The 24622-nt window shown below is 39.7% G+C and overlaps 1 protein-coding gene across 3 annotated transcripts in view; it reads right to left on the bottom strand.

Annotated features, from left to right (window-relative positions):
- The window catches only part of grik3 (glutamate ionotropic receptor kainate type subunit 3), a 97939-nt gene extending 76088 nt beyond the window's left edge, over positions 1–21851 (bottom strand). For all 3 annotated transcript variants that reach the window (XM_082551818.1, XM_082551819.1, XM_082551820.1), the window contains exon 1: positions 20925–21851. In XM_082551818.1, the coding sequence (XP_082407944.1) occupies positions 20925–21039 (115 nt within the window). In that variant the 5' untranslated portion in view covers positions 21040–21851. The remainder of the gene's footprint in view (positions 1–20924) is intronic.
- Between the last annotated feature and the right edge of the window lie 2771 nt (positions 21852–24622).

Below are 24622 nucleotides of genomic sequence, written 5' to 3'. Positions count from 1 at the left end.
TCACTCACCTTAATAAAGACAAGAGTAAAAATGACAAGCTTCGAAACATTCAGCTGGAACCCACAAAATACAGACAACCAAAAAGACAGCATCAGTTAGCCTACTGTAGTTTCTAAACTTATGACTGTGTCATGACCATGAGGATTATATCTATATCATCAGGCAATGCATTAAAATCTATGTATATAAAAGAGGCTTTGAGGATACAGTGGGAATTAATATTAAGGCTAAAAATGGTCTGGGTTAAACCAGACTGCAAAAATACTAGTAATCAAATTTTAATAGCTTATTTGAAGATTCCTTTTGATTCTGTTGAACTAGAGTTCTGGAGCGCAGCAATGTGCATTCCCTCACTGATAGGTAATTGCTCCATTGCAGAGATACAGCTAGACTCTGTCTGCTGTTTACTTGGTGCATTCCTTCTCACGTTACACTGGCTGCTATGCTTGACAAGAAAATTATGAAAAAGGATGGGCTGGGCAACGCTGTGTCTGGATATGTGTCTGTTGCTGTAGGGATGTGAATGTCCATGGTGTGGGGATGAAATGGTGCCATGATATTTGCCACTACAAAACCAATCAAATTCTTATAATGGATGACTTGTCTCATATTCATCGTTGCCTGATGTGATAGAATGTGGCCTGGAAAACAAAGGTCTTATCAGAGTGTGTGTGTGCGTGTGCGTGTGTGTGTGTGGTTAGTAGTCTGCACAATATAGGAATGAATGGAACAAATAGATGGACAGTTAATAGCAACACAGCACTGAATTAAGCATAATTTCCTGAGTTTCCCTTCACATTAACATTATGTTCAATGCTGACAGCCAACTTGGTAGCAAATTTACAGACACGCTTTTTCAATTCAACAAAGACCATGACATCCTTGAGGTAATGTGAGGGAACGTAAGGCACATCTTTTGTTAATTAACGAAAAAGCAAAGAGGGGAGTAGTATCACTTTTACTTGAGCAAACTTTGCACTTATTACATTTGCAGATACACTGGCAGAAATTTAATTGAAGGTGGAGACATGCAGTCTCAAATAGTGAGTGTAATTACACTAATAAAACATACGCTCAACCTATAATGTTTACACTCTGTTAGATATGAACAGAATAACAAAGTGAACATTGTCTAATCTGGAAAAGGTCGAAGGGCTAAAAAGTAGGACTTGCTTTAAAAGATGCTGAAATACAACAACTTAATAACGAGTAGCCATAGCACTGACTTTGCACCTGAACCAAATTCTGTGTAGAAAACAATTGGCTCCCTGACCTAAAGAGTGTTGTATCCCAAGCCGGTGGAGAACTTAATCACAGTGCCAGCAGGAAACCTTATTGATTCCATTGTTACTCCAGAGAGTTTGTGAAATTAAAATGTGTTTGGCAAAACACTAAGTAGAGCAATATAATATGTGCATCAACATCGATCTTTTGCCTTTGACGGACCAAGGCCATAATGCAAGTCATTACCATCAGGCAGTGTTTGCTGTTTAGCATTCACAAGGCCCAAAGATGAGGGTAGCCAGGTTAGCAATCACAAGGTCCCTGATATAGCAAGAAGAATATTGTATCTCACTCCATCCAATACATCCATCCATCTCTCACTCAAAAAATCCTAAAAAAAAACTACCATACTATAGCTGAAACTGAATTAAATAAAAGCAAGCAGATAAAAGCAAGGACCAGTGGTATGACAAATATTTTTTCAAAGCACAAAATGCAGTACATCTCTAGAACAATGAATTGTCCTATGGTGTTTCTATTTTGTTAGTGGTGGTTAATTTTGATGATCTTTTCGTGAAGGTCCTCTCCTTGTGCACGTTTGAACCTGCCTACAGTACATGTAGTAGAATCGCAAATCAATACAATGCAGTTGTGAAATAACTGGTGAATGTATGAACAACCGGTCTAAGGAGCTTGGAGAGAAAAGCGTTTGGACTTCTTTAAGTTGCTTGAAGACGTTTCACCTCTCATCCGAGAAGCTTCTTCAGTTCTAGGGTCAAATGGTGGAGAGTCCCAGATTTAAACCCCGTGGAAGTATGCCCCCAAAGAGGGACAAAAGGACCCCCTGATGATCCTCTCTCAGTTGGTGTTGTAAGACACCGCCTCTGTTCAAAGATGGTCGCTCACAGATGGTCAAAGATGGTCGCTCACAGTGGACATAAATGGCGACCATCTTTGAACAGAGGCGGTGACTTACGACACCAACTGTCTGCCATCTATAATCCAGTTTTGAGATCCCTTCCCAGACGCCTTAACACCCACTCACACCCTGGGCCATCTGACCTCAGGAAATCACATGATAGGGTGGGGCTAGATTTCACAATGAGCTCACCCGAAATCTTGGCTGATTGTGACCCACACCCGTTTTCACACCTTGGCTCATGTGATTAGGTAGAGGATCATCAGGGGGTCCTTTGGGGGGGAAACTCCAACGGGGTTTAAATCTGGGACTCTCCACTATTTGACCCTAGAACTGAAGAAGCTTCTCGGATGAGAGGTGAAACGTCTTCAAGCAACTTAAAGAAGTCCAGACGCTTTTCTTTCCAAGCTCCTTAGACTACGATGACCTGGATGACTGAGAACCTTCACAGACGTATGAACAACCAGTTTTGATCACTAGTATTTTACCATTACAAAAGCTAATGAGCAACCAAGGAGCATCGAAGATGAATAATGCACTACGTCCAGAAAAAAACATGAACAAGAAATATATATAGCATTTTTTCTGATTTTCAACACAAGTACACCTCATTGTTTACATGACAAAAGGCCATCTCTGAAGCTGAAATACAACTATCTCAAATACTAATCTTTTTTAAGGTATTGAGGTTCTATCAACTCGATACCTTCAACAGGGTACCCATTAACGCTACAACTTTAATGTCATTCTTGAGGTTTTTTACATGATGTCTTGCGCACATTTCAAGAGTTCTCCACTATATTGGACATGATACAAACATGGATTGCTAGAGAAAAATATGTATTCCCAAGCTGACTGGCAGTGGTTCCTGGATGTTACTGGTTGTTGCTGGTTGAAATCAGTTGACCAAATGTTTTGGTTGCTAGCGGATTGCCATGGTTGCCTATAGTTTTTCATGTTTGTGTGGCGATACTCACTAACCATCAGAGGTGGGACCAAGTCATTGTTTTGCAAGTCTCAAGTAAGTCTCAAGTCTTTATCCTCAAGTCTCAAGTCAAGTCTCAAGTAATGTCAGGCAAGTCAGAGTCGAGTCTCAAGTCACTGGTGTAAAAGTCCGAGTAAAGTCACAAGTCTGAAATTTTGAATTTCAAGTCCTTTCGAGTCTTTAAAAAGAAAAAAATGAAAAAATAATGTTGCAGTTATGCTAAATGTAAATATTAGACCATGTAATTTTTAAATCTGTGTTTTTCTCAACACATGACAAAATAGTGAACTTGGAAAATATACACAAATTGTGAAATTGCACCTCTTTAAAATGCAGCTCAATTAAACCTAGCTCCAAGGATAATTTTCACCGACAGTTCTGAGATAAGCTGCATGTTATTCTTGGATGCGGTTGTAGGACCGGTGTCGTGCCAAAGTAGTAACTTCAGGTCACTGCAACAAGCCCAGGTACAGTTTACCGACGGATGGGTGCAGGACCTTGAAATGCACCGTGTAGAACGAAAGACCATCGTACATATCATAAGTTTACCAGTCTCACAAATCGTCTTCATAAATACACAATCATTAACCGTTTATTAATAGGACCTTTAAGCTCAACGGTAATTAATTAGCAGTGGAAATAATTTCTGGTACGCGTTACAGAAATGTAGCAGTGACAATAATACTGTATGCTGTAATCGTACTGGGCAATTAGTGATACAAAAAACCTGTTTTATCCTGTGAATAAAAGTATATGTTTTTGTCAATGTACCATAATAACAGAAGCGAAACGCAATATTGTGTCAGGACAATTCACTATTTATGCACAACAAACAAAGGAGCGACAATTTCTGTTCAGCGCCAGACTTGCTTGTAACCTATATCACCAATTATGTTATGAAAATGACGCATTAACTACAACAGAAGACTGACCTTTGTGGGAATGCTTGGAGCAGACTAACCTGTGAGCTGGAGTGTTCTGGGACGTTATATTTGATCTTTGAATGGCTGCAATCCAGGCCACCCGTCGCCTCTTTGTTACTTCGGAAACATGGCTCGAACAATTTCTCTTCAACGACGTAATCCGATAACAACCAATCTCTTTACCCGTCGGCTTCCCGTGGCTGTCATGCGACCGGCTATTGCAGTTAATAATACAACAGCTTCTTGCCATTTTTGTGTTTCTTTTTTATCGCTGTGATTTCAATTGAAAGCCTGCGTGCGCTAGTACCTCTTGCCACGAGTTCCCAGAATCCTTTGCGGTTTTACCCCTGAATGACGTCACATTTTCAATCTCTATATAATATGTATGTTAAATTTTATATTTGGGGTGAAATATCAAGTCTTTTCAAGTAAACCGGTTCAAGTCCAATTCAAGTCCCAGGTCATTGGTGTAAAAGTCCAAGTCAAGTCACAAGTCTTAGAACATTTTTTCAAGTCAAGTCTAAAGTCATAAAATTAATGACTCGAGTCTGACTCGAGTCCAAGTCATGTGACTCGAGTCCACACCTCTGCTAACCATTAGCATAGTACTATTCTTAGTTAGCGTATTGTCTGTCTTGTCTTAATGTTGGTTTAAAATGGAGCACTGTAACAAAAAATAATTTCCCCCAGGGATCAATAAAGTATTCTGATTCTGATTCTGATTCTGATAGTAAAACTTGAGAAAGTGCAACAGAAATTGGAAGTGGAGAAGGTTTACTACCGAAGTAAAAGTTGTGGCTCAGAGCTGCATCAACCTCCAGCAACCACTTGCCACCAGTTGGAAATATTAATTTTTACTTCAAGACCAGCGGTTGCCAGTGGTTGCAGACCAGTATCAAGGCCTGGGTGACTGGGGCCTTATTCACTAGATCCTACTTTGTCACCATGATTGTCTCACATCCACACTGGCGGACAAGTTAACGTCATGTGGTAAGTGGTCATAAGTACATAAGCAGTTAATTATGTTGGCTCTATCGTTAACACAGCTTACATTTTCAACCATATCTAGATGCTCCACTTAAAAGATCTTCGCACAGAACACTGAAAAACTGTCAGGATACAGATTTTTCCGAGAGGGAATACAGAAAATGTCTTCCCAAGCATACTCCCCAGCACCCAGCTACAGCTTGTCAACAAAATTACATACCGTACTTTGAACTGAGGTGAGTGTCTCTGTCTCCAGCTGTGACGCATAACCAGGAAACTGTGCAGCGCTGAGAGACATTACATATTGTTAAGCCAATACAGAAGATATACACTGAGAATAGACAGTGGACTTGGGGGTAACGTTTCACCCTTTAACAATGGAAGTTCAGATCATTTTTGTGATGCTAAAAACACTAGGTATTTATACATATAAAGCAATCTGATTACACAACAATGGTTGAAAAACATCAAGCATCCGCCATGGCAGAGATTTCTCACTTTTTTAGCGACTAGTCTGATCAGAACTGTAAGATAGTCTGATGCATTTAAATATAGGTTATGGAAAAACAATCACTCTTTCCATAGCTTCCTGCAACCTTATTGATCTGCTGCCTTTTTCAGTACATATAAAACACATCAAATGAGTGATGTAAGCAGTAACAGCCACTCTGTGCTCATTTATGAAGTATCATTCAAGAGGCATTACCTTCAGTATTTAAGAAAACATATATTTCCATAATGATACCAAGATATACAGAATTCAAGCACAACATGAGATTAAAAAACACTAACATCAATTAATTTAAATGATATCAGCCTCAATCAGTGATCAATTAGCCCTCAACGAATTAGCCCAATGGCAATGCTTTCATGTAGAGCTGCAAGATAAGATTAAATTTAAATGTTGAAATTTTATTTTATTACTGATGTACACTGTGCTATGAAAAAAAGCATTTTTATTTGAACTTTAATGCAATGCAATTGGCTACACGGTGGCAAACACTGTAGACAAAGCCCATCTGTGCCATCAACTGAAGGACTGTCATTATTCCTTGCTTCCTTCCTGAGGACTGAGGTTATTTCCTCCTCCATCGCCCCTCTTGGTTATATTGACGGAACGGCAGTGTGGCATTAAGAGGTGAAGGCAAAAACTGGAAAAACTGTCTTTCTTCAACATCCTGTCTGTCCAGGGAAGTAGAGGGCTGCAGAGTCACACCCATTTTGCGTAGTGCAAATGAGAAGTGGGAAAACTGGTGCACAGAGAAATGATGGACCCACCTGCACTATCCCTCTGGCTGTAGACTAGAGATGCATAGGGGCTCTAACAGAAAGGGTTGTAAGAATGCCAGACAGAGCAGCAAGGCAGCTGTTACATTTCTCTTGGTCTCGGGTGGCCTGCACCCCGAGTATGAGTGTAAAATAACTGAGTCAGATTTAGGAGGAGACTCCATCACTGCTGGTACTAGATGAATAGACTGTCTCAACTCTCCAGTCCATTGCTTTTCTTTTAGAGAGTATGTCTTTCTTACTCGGTGTTTTTCTTGCTCATGTTACAGCGTGCACTTAAGAGTCTGCCACTGACTAACAGTAGAGTCCACATTTCCATGAACCATTAATTATGTTATCACACAGACTTCACTTGTAGATTAGTCATGGAAATGAGAGCCATGCACATTTTTCTTTGGTATAAACTGTAGGATGGCATGTTCAAGTTAATTTTACCTTACTTGACAATGTAGATCTGAGAATTGCACATGTGCACATAAAATGTTGATACTAAGCAAAGAAATAATCGGCCCCATTTTTCATGCATTGATCAGCTTTGGTGGACTTCCACCACTGAGCAGTAGTAAATCATTTCCACATTGATGACCTCCAAGAGGAAAGAGATTGGCCAAAGAATCTAATATAGCAATAATGCACCTTCACATCTGATATAATCCTGTTGTGTTTTTTTTATTTAGCACATTCATTTTGACATGCAGTACCAAGCACAAACAATACTATTTAATGTGTGACCTGCAAGTAGATAGGATCTCTCCAAGCTTCAGTCGCCACTGACTTTGTAAGAATGACCTGTTATAATATAAAGGTAATGTAGTCAGGAATCCTTTATTGCCACAATTTAATCCAATCAGTGTATTCTTAGCCTAAAGTTCCCAAATAATGGTTTAACCTTTAAGTTACATTTTCTGAACAGGAAAAACAATAACCTCCAATATCTTTCATTAGCAGTGAAGTAAGGTGACGAATGGTACAGTACTTCACATGTGCTCCAACCAGAAGACACGCAACAAGCTTTCCTGACATTTCCCTGGTTACCAAAATTATAGCTCTGGCTGACAGATATCGCTGTATAAACCTCTGACCTTGACCAGTTAGTCTATATGTTTCTCTTTATTCCATCTTGTTGACAATGCAAAATGTGTAGGACGTAAGACATACGTTTCTCCTTAATATGCCCTCAGAACAATCTAGAATGAAGACCATATAGAGCAATGGTGCATTTCTATAGCAAGCATTAAAATGTTTCAGATTAAAAAATATATATATATTTTTTTTCATCAAAATCACTAGTGAGAAACACTTAGCTTGGTCACTTGCTCTGCTAAATAAATAGCACTGACAAGTAATGTAATGTTTTTTCACAAAAGGTTTCTATCTTTATCATACAATATACCATGCCCTGAGAAGAGTTACGTTGTGAAGTGCTCCTATGTAAAAATAACTGAGCAGAGATCAAATGAAAAGGACAACAAAATGCAGAAAAAAGCAGTTAAAATGATTCCTATGCATCAGTGACATGATCAAAATAATTGCATAGTCGGTTTGGGGGGAAAAAACGTCATGCTATCACTTAATGTATCTTTATTATCTTTCCTGTGACCACTCAGAAATATGTAAACACAGACATCCATTTAAAAAGTGATATAAACCCACATATCATTTATACCATGGTTACAGAGTTCTTCAGGGACACCTGATGAAGCAGATATTCTGTCTTTAGTGGATGGCAAACACCTTGACTGGTTTTTATGTTTTGACTGAACAAATCAATCATGTTAGGACTCAGTCATCTGCTGCAGCTGTGCTTCTTATGTAAATGGTTGCACTGAGTGTCATGGTGGTTTTACTTTTCAATACAAGCCTCTTCAAGCACTGTGAAGTCTATCACCCTTATACCGAGGCCTTTTTTCATATTTCGGAGCTGCGGCACTATAAGTAAAGGATGTATTATACTCCACATCTAGTAAATGTAGAGCCGCTTAAATCACCTAAATTATAATAGATGAATGAAGCAAATGTACCATCAAAGATAAAAGTTCACAGGTGATCAAGAAAAAGCAACTGCAGTGGTAAGGCACGACTCTGCAATTACTTTTGCTATAGGAAAAATGATGACAGGAAATAAACCAAGGAAAGGACACTGGCAAATGTTAGCAAGTGAATTTTTCCAAAGATTGACAGCTGCAAAAAGCCAACTGGGGAGTAAAGGAAGAGTTTCGACATGAACAAGCATGTGGTCACAGAAATAAGATATAAAGTGGCATGGTCTTAAATGCCATTGCACACATCAAAAATAGTCAGCAAGTTATTCTACAAAACACGAAGCCATCTATCACATTTCAAGTCATACTCCATATTTGCCATTTGTGACTTGAACATGGACAATAGCTTCCAGGAGCCAAAACAACAGATATGTCATTTCATGTATCTTGGTTGAGTGGGCTGAGTGACTGGAGGTCATGCCAGCTATCTGCTGAATCAAAACTCGCAATGTGGGAACACAGCAGTCCTGCTGTGTCTGTCCCCAGAGGCAGAGCAAGGGTCCGAGGGAGCTGAAAGCATAACCAGAGTAACAGAGCTGTCTGATGCATGGGATGCAATGTTTAGCTTAAGACGAATATGTAAAGTCTAATCTTTCGGTTCAGCAACCAAAGCATGCAACAGCCCATTAATGGGCCTGGGGTTAACCATAAGTCCTCTGAACAAATGATCTTTTGAGTATTACCATGCTATTTTTTTCTGAACCATATCTTGTTATTTAATCAAACAACATAACTTCCACTTTAAAATGATAAAAAAGTCTGTTACGAGGAGGGTGAGATAGCAGCACTTGTAGCACAAAAACACCCCCCTTTACACCAGTAGACTGGACTTCCTGCCTTAACTGGGACAATTTCAACATTTAATTGACATTTTACAATTTTTTTTTATCTCAATTAGGCACAAGTACTTAGGGTTGAGTACAGAAAGTATTTGAAGATCATGGTTTGGGTTAAAATATACCCTTTTCTAATACTATCAGAAAATATACAACACCTCCAAATGCCTTAAAACAGGTGGCCCCCAAAGTTATCTACTTGCTCTTTTGCTGCAATATTTGTACACCGATAAATGTTGCGGCAGGATCAGCTCAGAATCCATTCTCAAGTTAACACAGTTTTGATTGGCAGGATTACCAACAATTCTAGGTAGGCCTGGAAGAGATGGGGGACATAACACTGTGATGCAAGGTCAACAACTTCTTACTGAATGCCAGCAAAATCAATCAAACTGCTCTGCCTAAGATCATGGAGAAAGTAGTTTGTTCAGCCAAGTGGAGTGTACCATTGCATCTACACTCTTGACGCTACAGAGCCGCAACTAGTAGGATTATAAACCACAGCGACAGACTATCTGCTTCTACGCTCAAAGAAAAAGCTCTTTTCCTCAGGCCATCAGGATTGTGAACTATGCCCTGCACATGCTTCATACTAGACTTGGCCAAGGAATTACAGCTTGATTGCTGTTGCGTGGGCATAACTCTCAACTTTAAGGAATTCAAGTGTCACCTGAGGCTAATGCCAGAACATAAAAATAATTAATACAGTCTATGATTTGATGAGTTTCACACCTCGGGCAGTTCACCCACATAAGCCATATGAATCAATAACCCGGGTCAGAGTCCTTCGAGTTCTCAGTTCTGACTGCTTTAACTTTCAATCATGTCTACCAACTCAGTGATTATAAATGCCATGATGACTCTCTTCTTTTTCAATTGCCTTACTAAAAAAGACATTACACCAGGCCCATTTGCCATCGCTGGTGTTGGCAGAAAGGGACCAGTATCTGGAGCAAGCACTCCTTCACATAAACCTCTTCTGCGATTGCAGTGTAGTGCAACCTTGCATCAATTAGAATAACAATGCTTTATTTTTACCGGCATCTGGATAGACTTTTCATTTTCCATTGATTATCTTTTGTAACTGAGAGATCAGGACTCTGAGACAATGCAGTCAAAGCCCTAAAGAACATTGTCGTATGTTAGCAACACATATGTCCTGGCTGGATGGCATTTTTTTGAACTTTTTCTTCTTTGACCAGCAATAAGAAATGTCAAGCTTCATATGGTGCATTCTCTCATATGATGATGAGCTTGCACCACACTGGACACTGAAGCCGAATGAGGAACAATTATGAAGCACCATGTAATCAAGGTGGTCCCTGACAAGCTGAGTAGAGTCTGATGAGCCAGTGTGTCACTCTGGATCTCCAGGGCTCCACAGCTAATCAGCCACCAAGGAGGGGCTCAAGGGGCACGATCACTCAAGCCCTCCATCACCACATTGGAAGGAAGGCAATCACCAGCTTATTTCCATGTTAGTTCCACCCCCACCCCAAACCTTCGACTCTCAAATCAAGGTGCACAGATGACCAGGGAAGTACTGGATGGAAGCAAAGGTGGCTGGAGGGTGCAATCAACGGTTAGGAAAAAAGACAAAAGAAACGAAAGACCAAGAAACTTTTGGTTCTGCAAGAGATTTTTTTCAAGCCATTTAATATCTTTAAAAAATCATGAATGGATTGGAAACACGAAGGGAGCAGATTGAATGAGGCTCAATTGCTTTCCAACCAGCAGGCTTATAAGATCCTGATGATTGGGCTTGCAAATTGAAATGCAAGTCTTGTAATACAGTGTGCTAAGGAGACAGAAGGTGTACGGGTCAAAAAGGTGAGAGAAGGGAGTTCTCATTTTACTCTGGCAAGGAATTACCACAATGAGCATATGTTAAAGTTTTTGTCTGGTGAAAAAGAGAAGTGAAGCGATGAATGCGACTTATAAGCTTTATTTTACCCACCTTAAAAAGAACAAGATTTAAGTGGTAATTTTAATCTTTTCATAAGGACGAGAAGATGAGGGAAAGAAGAAGACAAGAAAGAGGACCAGAAAAGGGGAAGACTGGGGTCCCTTTAACTATGGTATGTGTAATTAAAACAAAAAACTGGAGCCCTGTCGTACAGCTAGATGGGACTCGCACTTGTAAAATTCACCACACCACATAATTGGAGGTAATAGCTCCTCCTGTCCTGTTTCAAGATTAACAGTGGCTGGAGAGGCTTCCCTTCACTAATAGCCACCACTCAAAAAATCATTGGCGCACACACACGCTCATCCTGTCGCCTCTGACTGTGCTTAGTTAGAATATTGATGAGGAGCTCAAGCTATGTTACAGACTAGTAGATAATATAAACCTGTGGATTGTGCTGCACCAGGTCCCGATAGAAAATAACACACAATTTTCCATCTAATCTCAAATTTTCATATATGTCGGAATATGCACATTTGACAAGAAGGAACTAGCACATTTTAAATCGATTTATTTAATTTAAATGGACCTGACCACATTTAAAAGAATTGTCACTCTGGCAGACAATACGCTCCATATGTGAGCAGTGCAGACAGAGGCTGAGCAGGATATTAACTGAACATTAAATCTCTGATGCCAGCATGCAGCCAATTATTTTTTTAATGTGGTCAATCTTCTGAAAATTATTAGCAACAATATAGCTGAAAAAACATATTGGTGTAAATGGGAGAGGCAAATGTCTGCAATCGCAGTTTGGCTGTTTAAACAAAAATTATTTATATACGTATTTGTCAGGAATTAAAAGAAAAGGAAGGCAAGAGACATAAAAGCCTCATCATAGTTGCATATCTTTATTGCCATCATCATTCCCACTTCGCTACGGTTTGTGATATTAGAATAGACTTTACAAGACATTTGTAACATTGACATTTCTAAACAGTGTTACAGTTTAAATTTGTAAGCTTAGATTTGTAACCCTAGACATGTTATTAAAGTAAATTGTTCTTTTTTTCTTCTCCAAGTCCCAGTTTTTACATGTAGATGCCATGGACTAAAATTACAAGCAACATTTAATTGAGGATTGATGCCATTTTTAGCAAACGCATAGAGGCAAATGCAACATTTTACATAGTAAATAGAAATTGTAACTGTGCTTTAAAAACTGCTAATCTTATTCAGCGCTAATGTTTTTATGCCATTTCTGACTAAAATGGCAGGCAAGAAGGACATGCATTGTTTGCTTTAGCAGTGAAAATAATCAGACTAATACACTGCAGATGCCTCATTAAATTTGCATATGATTATTGCAGCATTACTTCAATTGATCCTTTTCATCAAACCAGATAATGCTTCCTGATTGCAGATTATTTTGGAGCAGGCAAATTCCATGGTATTATATTCAGTCTTGGTGAAAAGCAATTAGGAACATAGCTGGCAGTTTGTCTGATTTTATTCAGAAATTAGAAATCTTTCACTGAACTAATTCTGTTTTATTTCTCTATACGAGTCAAAACATAACTCTGACATTGAGGATTCGGATGGGATATTAAGCAGCATTTTCTTAAACACTGTAACCACTAAGCAGGAAAGTTTAGGGGGGCAAAAGCAGATGAAATTTCTTAAAGCAAAAAGTGGAATGTCCTGTAGTTAGAAGATGCTGCAACATCAACATCAAAAAACATCAACAAACTTCTTAACCTGATATAAATAACACTGACTGCGGATGCAATGACAGTGCAACAGCAACACTGAAGAGAGGAAAACAATATTTGAGGCTAAAAACAGAAGCACTTGAAACTGAAAAACATGATTTAGGAACAATCAGAAGCCTAATTCTTCATTAACTCTCTGTGATAGAGAATTGATTTGAACAAAAAACCTGCTGCTTAATCACAAGCTATAATCTACACTAATCAATCTAGATCGCCAACTAAGTGGTTACTATGACAGCCATCTGTACTTCTCAAACCTCATCTAAAAGGGTATAAAAAAAACCCCTCAGGGACAGATAGTTGCTAGGGTTTTTTTTGGCTTTACATTAAAAGCTGCAATTCATACAAGCATCACTAATAGCTTTCCTAAAACGTCCTGCCAGCCTCAAAACACCCACAGTCTCTCATTCTCTTTCCTGTCAATGATAATCTCTGTCTCATTCCATATATCTGAGGTTGGTCACATGCAGACAAGCTGTCTTCAGATGAGTCACAGGGGAACATTTTTGCGGTTAACCACACTGTTCTCCGGGGGCGACCTGGACAGTAGATCGGCAGCCGGTAAAACACTTGCTGAGACGGAGGACAGACTATCCCAGATTGTCTCGCCTGCACGCAGTGCGAGTGCTGTGTGGAATCTTCTGGGTATTGGCTGTGTTAACTAAATCGACATTGGCTTCCAACCTCCTGGCTATCCATCAGTGGAGGGATGAGTAGAGGGGCTAGCGAGGTAACCCCTGAGTCTTATGCAGTTGTAGTGGTAGTCCTCGCATTTGTTATTGCTGGGATGAAAAGGAAAGGGGTGAAAACAGATGTGTGAGGCAGAGTGTGAAGGAAAGGATTTCTGCCCCCCCCCCCCCGAAGATATTTTTGGTGATAGCCATTCATTTGTAGTGTTTTTGGCCTGAAGAGGTTTGTCTTATCTGTTCCTTCACTTTCTCTCTGGGGGGAAATAGAGGGTGAGTCTTCTCTAGCCTGCTCTCTCACAGTTGATTAGTAACTCCTGCTCTACCCCTACGCTCCAGGGACTCTATGCCAGCTCCCCTTATACATCCCCTTGTCATGCACACACTCACACTTCCTCTTTTTCTCTCACTCTCTCCCCCTCCTAAACATGTGCTCGTGCACTCACGTCTCCCTACAGTCATGGAACAGCAATTTGAGGGAATCACACAACCAAGACCTGACATTTGCAGTGCACCTATAACAATGAGAGCTTGATTAAAAGGGCAGAATGAAACAGTGTCACCCTCCATTCATTGTCCTTAGCCCAAGTCAAATAGGATTTAAACCTGTGCAATGTGGCTGATACCTCCACTGTCAAATTCTGATTGCTTTAAAGCTGCGGGAAGAAAAGGTCTTGTTATTGCAATACGTGTGCATAACTGTATGTAACTGAGGTGTCAGAGGTGACCAGGTTTTACACAGAGCGTCTGGGAACAGATAAGGATGACGCTCTTGGAGGAAGGGAAAGCAAAGCTAATACAGCTCTGGTGAAAGCCTTGGTGTTAAAAAGGCACAAGAATAAAGCTGCGTTTTATCTGGCTTGGGGCAGCACACAAAAGAAGCCAGCATTGCAATGTGGTGAGTTTTAAAATTGGGATCAAAAGGTTCAAGCTAATTAACCAGCTAAATAAGAGTCCCCTAGCTTCATCTATGTAGCCACCCTCATTCTTTTTCCCTTTCCTCCGCCTCCTGCAGTATTTTGTGTGCCTATGGCGTGTGCGTGGCTTACAAACATATACAGTCTGTCTGGAACAGTGAAGACAAATTGCTCCCCGTGCTGAAATATAAAAAAAAATAATCACCGAATTACCTCCAACAAGATCATTCTAATTAACTATGTTTTATTACCAGCATGACCCTGAAAGTGAAATGCCCTGTGATCAAGGTCTCTTCTCAAACAGTTTTGATGTTGTTATTCGACTTTTTCCAGCAGAGCCCCGAGGAGGGCTGAGATTGAAGAGTCAAATGGAAAGGACAAGGGCACATAATAAAGACAAATGGCTAGAGCATGAAATTTAATTCATTGCCTTGGTACAGAAACATTCACAAGGAAATAGCCAACATTGACATGCCATGAATTTCAAAACACTGTCAAGTCCAAAAAGCACACATCGTGCTACAGTGACATTGAGTCCCCGAGGAGCCCACAGGCGAAATCAGGCAAATTGAAGAAAAAAAAATCAGTCAAGTTATTCTCTTTGATTGACACCTCGACACGGAGTTCAGTGATGAGTTTTTAAAAAGGTTTATCATCCAAATTAACAGGGGGGGGCAGGGCAGCCCCTGAAGGTGAGTGCTTCAAAGTACCAGTTCAAGATCCCTACATTAGCTGATGAGAGCAGCAGAAACCTGACTTGTAATGATGCTCTTGTATCACTACGCCTCAGTCTAACCCCTGTGCTACGTAGGTGCAGCGTTGCGGGAAATGATCAGCTCGAGTGTGTAGTAAGAAGTACCATTAAATCCATGTAGCCAATGTGAAGTGCATGCCGACAGGGTTAATTAAGTTGCTGCTTTCAGCAATAAAGTGGTTAGATAGGTGTAAGTTTCAGCGTAACAGTTACGCAACGCACCTGCCAACACAACTGCCATGCTGGTATGGATAGTAGAGTTTAGCAGTAAGCTAAGAAAGACACTGACATCAGAGGTTCCCGACTATTCTTAGGTGCTACATATCGAGAAAAGCTACTATTCAACTACAACAAACCTGAGAAGCTGTGTAAAATTTATAAGAGATGTCATTTATTCCCTAATGGGAAATTATTCTGGGAAGTAGCCTGATATTATACACTAACAGGAATATTTATATGGTCGTCAAATAATCTTTATAATTCAGTGTAAGAATACAAGGTCACCGTTTGCTTGTTATACCCTTAAACTGTAGGCGAGCGGCACATCTTTTTCTTCCTTTTGCTTTTTTTTCTTCAAGTATAATTTACATTTTACAGTACATCATTCTAATATTTTAATCCAGAAATAATCCAGCGATAAATAAGAATCTTTTTTTTTATTTGTTAGCTTTTTGGTAATTCGGGTGCACTGACCCCTATGTTTTATCCATAAAAGATTACAAATGACAACCAGTGATTTTTAACATTAAACTGCAAGTTAACATCAAACACACATATAACATTTAAGTGTTTGCGACACATTTTGAATAAAAATGAGGAAATTTATAGTCATAAGGAACTCGCCGGCTTATTTATTTCAATAGGCAGAAGCATATGCTTGCAGCAGACTTTTCACTGTGGAGCACCCACTTTGTAGTATGATATGAAAACACCATCTGGTGTGTGAGCAGCAGCTAGGCTAAGCTAGCTGGGGCTAGATAGGGCCCTGCTGTGTCACAGGATTATCTTACTGTTTGGTAGATCCACTCTATTAGCCCCTAGTGGCTTGGATTATTGGATGATCATTACTGTGTGTGACTGAACATAGGGCTAAGTACCTGCACTTCCTTTGCAGTTCACTCTTGTTAATGTGATCAGAATACACACTGTGAACACATTTCGTAGCATTATGCATTCGTTGCACCTTGTCTTTGACATAAAATCACACACACATACCATTTACCAAATATTCTCTGACTTGAACTCGTGCTGTATGTTTAATACATGATTACTGCCGTCAATGACTTCTCTTAAAAACGTGCTCTGCATGTCAGAAGAGAGAGATTACGGCACGCTTGGAGCACATGTTTGTTTGTGGAAGCATGTTTCCTTCTAAAGCGGTGAAACAGGATCACAGACGCGAAGAGAAGGCAGCACGTTCAGAAACGGGTACTCTGCTCAACAAAACGAACATCTGCCGTTTCTCATCAGCGAGATTGAAGCTAATGATGAGCCACGAGTGTGCTGACAGAGAGAATGGAATTGGATTGTGTACAAGAGCCCCAGTGAGACCAGACATATGTTTTAGAAAATGTTGTGGATAGAATATGGGTTTATATGGTGTGTGTCCGTGCGTTCGCGCACGTGTGTGTAAGCTAAGATACAGATGCCCGAGAGTGTAAGACACTGAAAATAGGCCTCTGCTATTTCTTTTGCAGTCCGTTTATCCATCCATGTTTATACAAGCGGATGAAGGGGTGTGTGTTACTGCAGGTAAAACAACCGCTGTATTCCTCCCATTTCAATCTCTGCTTTCACTAACAGATAATGGAATTACACATCAAAGAAGCTACTCTCTGTATCCAATTCTTCTGTGACCTCTACAAGCCTTTGTTCATATTCACCACAACAACTCCCAGCCCCAAGTCTCCGCCAGCAGGCTACTTATTCCCTGCTTCCTCCCTCTCTCTGCGTCTAGGGAGGGATTAAATTTAGATGAAAATGAAATATTCATTCCCACTCAGCAACTGATGGCCATCTTAATTTGATACATATTTTGATGCAATATCTCCTTATTGTTCTTTTTCATTACCAAACACTTTTTAATTCTCTGCAACACTCCTTTGGGTAATTCTCGATACAAGCCCTTCTTTTGGATTTGACTTTGTTAAAAGTAGAATTGCAAAGTGCCATTACGGTTTTCTGCGCTCTCTTGAAATATGTCTGAGTCATTTCAGATGAGACATTTACACAGACCCCAAGCGAAAAAGGATCTCAGGGAGCGTGCGAGAGGAGACTGCACACTCTATAGCTCGCTAGAAGAGTTAATCACATGAAAACTTCTCAGTCTCTCTCTGCTGCTGGTGCAGGGATAACGACAAGAAATTGAAGTGGCTCTGTGTTTGGAGAATTCAACCAAAAGTGGTGACCACAAACCCGATTTATCCCACTCAAGTTTCGGAGTGGTCACATTGCATACAGCTTCAAGTGCTGCGGAGCTTTAATGTCAGGGCTGTTTCCCAGGCAATAATTAAATTTGGAGTCTTGCCTGCCCAAAGCATTTTAGGAAACCTAAGTGAAAAATGCATGTGACCAGGTGTTGTGGAGCCGAGGAAATGAAATCAACACGAAATCATGAAAGAGATTGATTAACTGACACTGATTAAGTGCTTTAAGTATTAGGTAGATAAAGTAATTGATTATTCAATAAATCCCTGTCAGGCAGTGAATAATCTCAGTGAGAGAAAAAAAGAGACAACAAATGATAAATTAGTTTCATCAATCCGCAGATGAAAGAGACAACGTATATTAATCTGTCATTACTGTATGCTTCACTGGTAGATATATTATAATTCAAGAACGCTATGAATATATTTTCATCTGAACACATTTTCAAATCTGGCGATCCCTGTCTTGGGAAGAAAGCAGTGTGTGTAGAGCATTAGCAAATTGCAGACAGAATGCCGCGCACTCGGGCTACAGAATAAGGCATAAAGAGCTGCTACCATATCCAATAAAATCATTTGTATACCATCTTTTTCCATGTTGGCAAACATGCAAATTATCTAAGGACGCACATTATCTTTGGAGCGAGGCGGAAAAAAATACTGCACTCGCATCCTTGAGCACTTTTGTCTTTATTATAAAAACATTGCATCATCAACTGAAATGGTCCCTAGATGAGATGAGAGATTGCAAAACACGTCAGAAAGAGAAAAAGAATTATGAAAAGCAAGCAGAGGGAGACTAAAGAGGAGCACAGCATGTAAGAGGACAAATACAGGAGGAGTAGTCTTTTATTCCCTCCAACAAATAGAAGCTGCTGAATGAGACGGAGCGACCATCTGGCCTCAACTTAGAGCAATGCACTGTAAAAGCACTAAAATCAATGGCAACAACTCTACCTTGGATGCCCACCATTACCCAGATGGTGTACTTGGAGAACTGCAGGCCACCTAACCAAGAGCAGACACAGCACAGACAGAGAGTATCATGCTCAAATACCACCGCCCACCTCGATGAATTTCACTGGTTCGCTTATGTTGGTAACCAGTGTTGAGGAGCAACATTAGCTACCCTGCACTGACTATAAGAGAGCCCTCTGTTGGTTTTAGTGGAGTGGCTGTGACACAGAGTGCGTGCACAGACTTCCAAACCAAGTATCAAATTGCAAAAAAAGAGAGGAAAAAACAGGGAAAACAGGTCTGCTGCACATCAGCTCTAAAAAAGCGCTCATTCCTAAATAAATTGTTCTGTACAATACCCAACATTCTGTCCCCGAGAACAATGCGGTATGTTTACAATAATACACGCAGGCTGCATACACTCCAGCTACTATGATGAATAAAATTACACAATGTAAATATGGTGAGATATATTTTCTTTTCTTTACCTTTCAAATATTTGTCTGTAAGGTAAACAAATTACATGAATACACACATAGCTATCATGCATACAAATTCAGTTTTAAAAGATCCTATAGAGAGATGAGCCTTTCGATTTTTTTCTTCCCCTATTTTTGGCATTCGGGTAAATTCTCAATTTCCTGTATGTCTCTACTCTTATGAAACATAAAAAAAACATGCAACTAAACTGATCCTCCACTGGAAGCTATGATAGATTCTATAAAAAGCAATAGTAGGACTGTAGCACATTTCAGGGTAAATTTGTCAGCACTTTGACATTTTTAAAAATAAAAGGCTGTCAAGTCTATTTCGGGTCTTCAATTGAGCTGCTGTCAAGATAAAAATAAATAAATAGATAAAGAAATAAGAGGGAAAAATGCCCTTTAACCAAAAAATTTCAGGTTAGAGCAGAAGAAAGCGAGCCTGAGGATTTATGCAGTTTCTAATACATCACCAAAGTCCATAAAGTGTGATGTCAGGAGTCATGGCTCCTCACAACACTGTAGTCAATCACAGGTACACAGGCCTGCCCGATATCTTCATATTATGTTCAGCAGTAAACATTATTCCACACATCTTGAGTGTATGCATCGTGTTTCTTTGGCTTTAATTCAAAAAGCACATTAAATATGCAGAAGGTCAACAGCGTTCACTCAAGGTTATTGTGCAATAAACTGCTGCTATACATCTTCATGTTGGAGTCTGATAACTTTATTTTAAATGTAGCTTTTCAGGGACCACCCACAGTGCTCGCCAGGAATTATGAATTACAAAATCACTGTGGGATGTTGATGATTTGTAGATATGTCATAGAAAGAGACAACTGGTTTATTAAGGCAATTCACCCGCTGTTACTGTGTAACACATGGGCTATCCCTGTTTGTAACATTATTCCACTTTCGCCCATCATTTACAGCTGGAAGATGCTCTCACTCCCTGTACTCGGGCTGTTGTAATGGTATGTTAATGTGGACCAGTGCCATTTTGAGTAATTGTCCTGCACTGCACTCTGCCAAATGTCAAAAACGATTTGCCTTGTGACAAAAAAACGTATTGATCTTCATTCTGTTTCTGTCTCTTGGCCGCGCAAAACGTTTCAGCGCATTGCCAGCTCCGGATGACAATTCGCACATTGTTCCACTGTGAGTGATGAGAAAAAGACAAAGCCACCAGACACCTGGCTTCATTTTTTTAGGGTCCGTCGGTGTAGATAAATGAAGTAACCAAGATTTACCTGAAAATGCTACTGTTTATATATAGTAAGCGTGTTACTCTGTGATTTGACTGATATTGTGGGAACATCCTTGTCCCCTTAATATATTATATAAGACGATATTAAACTTTTGGATGGAGCTTGTTTTTTCTGATTTATAACTATGTTCTTTAATTTGACAGACTGTCTTTAAAAACTTACTTCCAGAAGGCATGGCAATGAGCCTTATTTAGCTGGTGACTCAACATGCTGGCTGTAGCAAATGTAACAGACAAAGCAGGGTGCATAGAGGTCACACTAACCCACAATATTTCATTGCATGGTTTCCGAGTGTTTCTCGATATTACTGGCAGCGTGCGCTTTAATGCACTTCTCTCTTGTTGCTTACCATTTGCACGTCGTATAAGTAAATCTAATATTTACATCCGACCCGGCTGTGGAGAGCGGTAAATGAAAGCGACTGTTTATTTACTACAAAAACTATTTGCTGTCGCGGAGAAAGCGGAACGCTGAAATGCACTGAATAGGCATCAACTTTCAGGGTTAGAGTACAAACGTGTGTGTGCAAATGTAACCGTGGACAACTTACCTATTCGAATAACATGAGGCATCCCGTAAGAGTACTGAATCCAAAAGAGACATGCAATCAGCGATGTCCAGTAATCCCTAATCGCACTCCGGGGGAACAGCCAAGTATTTCGCATGGTTGTAAAGTCGCGGGATCCACTTTTTTAAAATTCCAAAGACGAGTCAAAATTGCTCATCAAAACTGAATTCGACGGAGCATATATGGATTTTGGAGTCTGCGACAAATCAGCGCTCATTGTACTTGGTGCAACATTCTCCCGGGGTTTCTTTTTTTCTGTTTCTCACAAGTCTAAAAGCGACCCGATCAGGATGAAGCCGCCAGTCCCTCACAAGCAGATCAGCGAAACACCTGCGAACGCAGGCTGCAACAATTAGCTTGCAGGAGTCTCTTTATCCCCTCCTACCGACGATGCTATCTGTCTGCTGGCAAGTACCACGGCAACAGCCGAGCCGGACTCCAACACCTCTGTTGAAGAGGAGAACTGCGCCTGCGGAACTTTGGGTCGTCTCGGACGATTCTGCCGTCCGAAAGCCAAACAGAGAAAAAGCGCAGAAGATTTTCAATACACTTAAGTGGCACGAAATAAAATGCTTGTTGGAGTTTAGTCACTCCAGTCTTTCATTCCATTAACGCTAACAGTTCAGAACACAGTGGAGGAAAGCAGCTCCGTGACGCTCCGCTCCAGTTGCGCACGGTGATTGCACAGGGCTGGTTATCGAAGAACGTCCAATCTGCTCAAAGGGACCCCCGTTAAACAGTGTTGATTTTACAAATCTTCCAGTTTGTGCTGGATGGAAAGGTAGTGCTGAAAGCTGTGCATCAGCGTGCGTCTGACGAGCCTCCTTCCACGGTGCCACTAGAGGCACGCGTCCTTACGCATAGTTGTCAACTATGTCCAAGAAGTGTTTTATGGAGGTGAGAGGGATCCGAATGATCACTTGATTCACTGCTTGTCCCAAATGCTGTGTACACGTACATTATGGTATTCTTAATATCTTCTCATTTTTATTATACAGTATTTTTGGGTTTGTCTTATTGCGATCTGTTGTTGTTGGAGCTTCTTGTCTTTTTTCAGACACTTAGATAGAAATTAGATAGAAATTGCAATATACTTCTTTGCCCCAAGTAAAAAGAAGAAAAAACATCCAGCTGCCTAGAGCACTGTGAATAGGATAAATTATTAGCATGAAAGAAATAAGTGCCAAGTGAGGATTGGACCACTCACAAAGCAGGTTTCTTTTTTTATCGTTGTTATTGGAGACGTTCTGTCAGTGTCCGTGAGTGCATTAATCCCCCAACTGTTTGACGCCTGCCTGCCATTAAAAGAAGAAGAAAAAAAAAACCCAAACAGAGCCTCAACCATAAACTGCAGGTCACATGCATATACATAAGCAGAGTGCTTATTATGTCTCATTCTCCACAGCCTGGACAGCCTAGATGTATGGAATTTGCTGCTTAAATTACACATTTTACTTGTTGAGTTATGCCTTACTGAAACAGGCAACTTAACCTTATAAGTTTTAGAAGATTAAAGCTAAAGCTCTCCAGGATTAAAATAAAACTGTTTAAATTAAACATGCTTTTAGTTGATTAATCATATATAAATATATGTTTTACTTTAAAATGAATAGCTACATGGATAGATGTGTCGTTTCCTAGAAACGTTTACTAGGATCTGACATTAAGGGAATCAAATTATATTTTTAAGCTTGATTTCTGACAAGTCAATACTGGGAAAAAAAATGAATTGATATTTTGTTTTAACATTAATGATTTGCAACTATTAAGTATGTTTTTAAAAATACACCGCTACTCTTTTATGCTTAATGAAAGCTGTTGATGAGATAGTGCTGTGGCTCATTGGTTTTATTTTTCTGCTTGAAATGGGGGAGAGGAATAAACTGTGCATTACGGGGCATGCAAGCAAGAACAAGCCAAACTGACTGCCACTGCATATTCATGTCTCACAGAGCAGATTTATCGCCTCTTGGCACAATGTAAGGACTATCAACGTGAGTTATGTGGCCCGGCTCTCGCATTATCGAGATTCATTGACTTGCTGCTCTTTCAAATACAAAATGTACACAGCTCTAGCAAACAAGACATTCTGGGTCTGTGGGTGCCCTCTATAGAGAGATGGCGGTCTGTGCTCTCAATCACTTCGGCTGATTCAGGCCCGAGAGCAGGGGAGATCCCCATTTTGACAAATACTCAATTTAAAATATAAAATGCATATTTCAGTCAGTTTTCCACACTTTCAGAAGTTGTGGCAACCAGATATCAGTTGTGTCTGTTTCTTACTGCAGCTGGCAGTAAATCTTCATACCACCATCAGTTTTGTCTCCCTGTCATTGTAAGAAGTGCCATAGGTTACAATATTCCTCCCATATTAAAAGTACTAGGAATACACTTTATTAACACAAAGGGAGTGAACAGAAATGCTCCAAATTTGTCATACACAGCCACGTTTTTCATTTTATGTTGAACTTTTTAATCCAGGGTGGAGGAAGAGGCAAATCTGCTATTTATGTAAAAGTGTTGATGTAAAAATACACCATAACAAGTCAAAAATTCAAAATCCTACATCAGTAAATTAAAGTACACAAGCATTCAAATAAAAATATACTTCAAGTATCCGGTTTTAGAGTAGAACAGAATCACATGTAAAACCTGTAGACTTGTTGAAAGCTTAACCTCCGGGTGGACTAGCAACTCTTTTTTTCTCAGATACGTAAAACTGGTGAAAGTACCACACTCACATAGATGTCCTTGATGAAATTAAATTTATAAAGGCAAAATATTTTCATCTACATTTAAAATCCACTTAAACACATGTAAAAACAGGTCCAGCAATTTTAAACTTTTATGTCAGTCATCACAGCAGGAGAGCATTCATCAAAATACAGTTCAAAAAGCAGTTGCACACACTTGGAAACATTTGTATGTTTGAACAGACTTCATGCTGAAATTTTTAAAAAGTGGCATTTTGTTAAGGAGTGAAATGTATAGTAACAACCACCATTGAAATAACTTCACTCTCAGAGTAAATTAATAGTAGTTTAAGTTGACGCTTTTTAAGCAAGTCGTACATCCATATATGGCAACACAGTGGGTCATTTTTATTTTCTTTAAGAAATGATTGCTGTTGCATTTACAACCTGCCAACGATCAATTCCTCATCTGGCAAGTTGGTCATAACTAATGGCTCCAAGCATCAAGTCTCTATTGTAAAGCTGGAGACATTGACAGGAGGTGCACTTATGTTACTGGATTGATCAGCACACATTTTGTTTATTTTTGTGAAGATTTTCAGAGAGAAGAAAGGACGGTCAATTTACACGACTCTGTTATTGGCTAGAAAAGATGTGCAATCCAAGATGTGAGATTGTTCATAATTATTTGGAGAAATTGCGGCTGCTTTGATTGAGCCTTAACAATGAGTCATGTGTAGCTTTTTCATGATTGATTTTGCTTTTCTCCTTAGAAAAAAAAACCCTATAAAGAACTCTGCCACCAGACTGAGCATAATACTGAAGATCGAACATCTCCCCTCAGCAATGGTCAATTGGAACTCATCGCTAAGTTGAATGTGGTTATAAATTAGCTGCCTTTTGAAGTCTTTTTGATGGGATTTGCTTTTTTTGAAGGAGAAGCTTTGGCTTTGTTGAAAGAAAAGATAATTGTTTCACCAAAAGTCC

Source organism: Aulonocara stuartgranti, assembly GCF_965226115.1.
Source record: "Aulonocara stuartgranti genome assembly, chromosome: 11".
In the NCBI taxonomy this organism is placed as follows: domain Eukaryota; kingdom Metazoa; phylum Chordata; class Actinopteri; order Cichliformes; family Cichlidae; genus Aulonocara; species Aulonocara stuartgranti.
The sequence above is the reverse complement of the archived record's forward strand: the minus strand, read 5'-3'. Positions and strand labels throughout refer to the sequence as shown.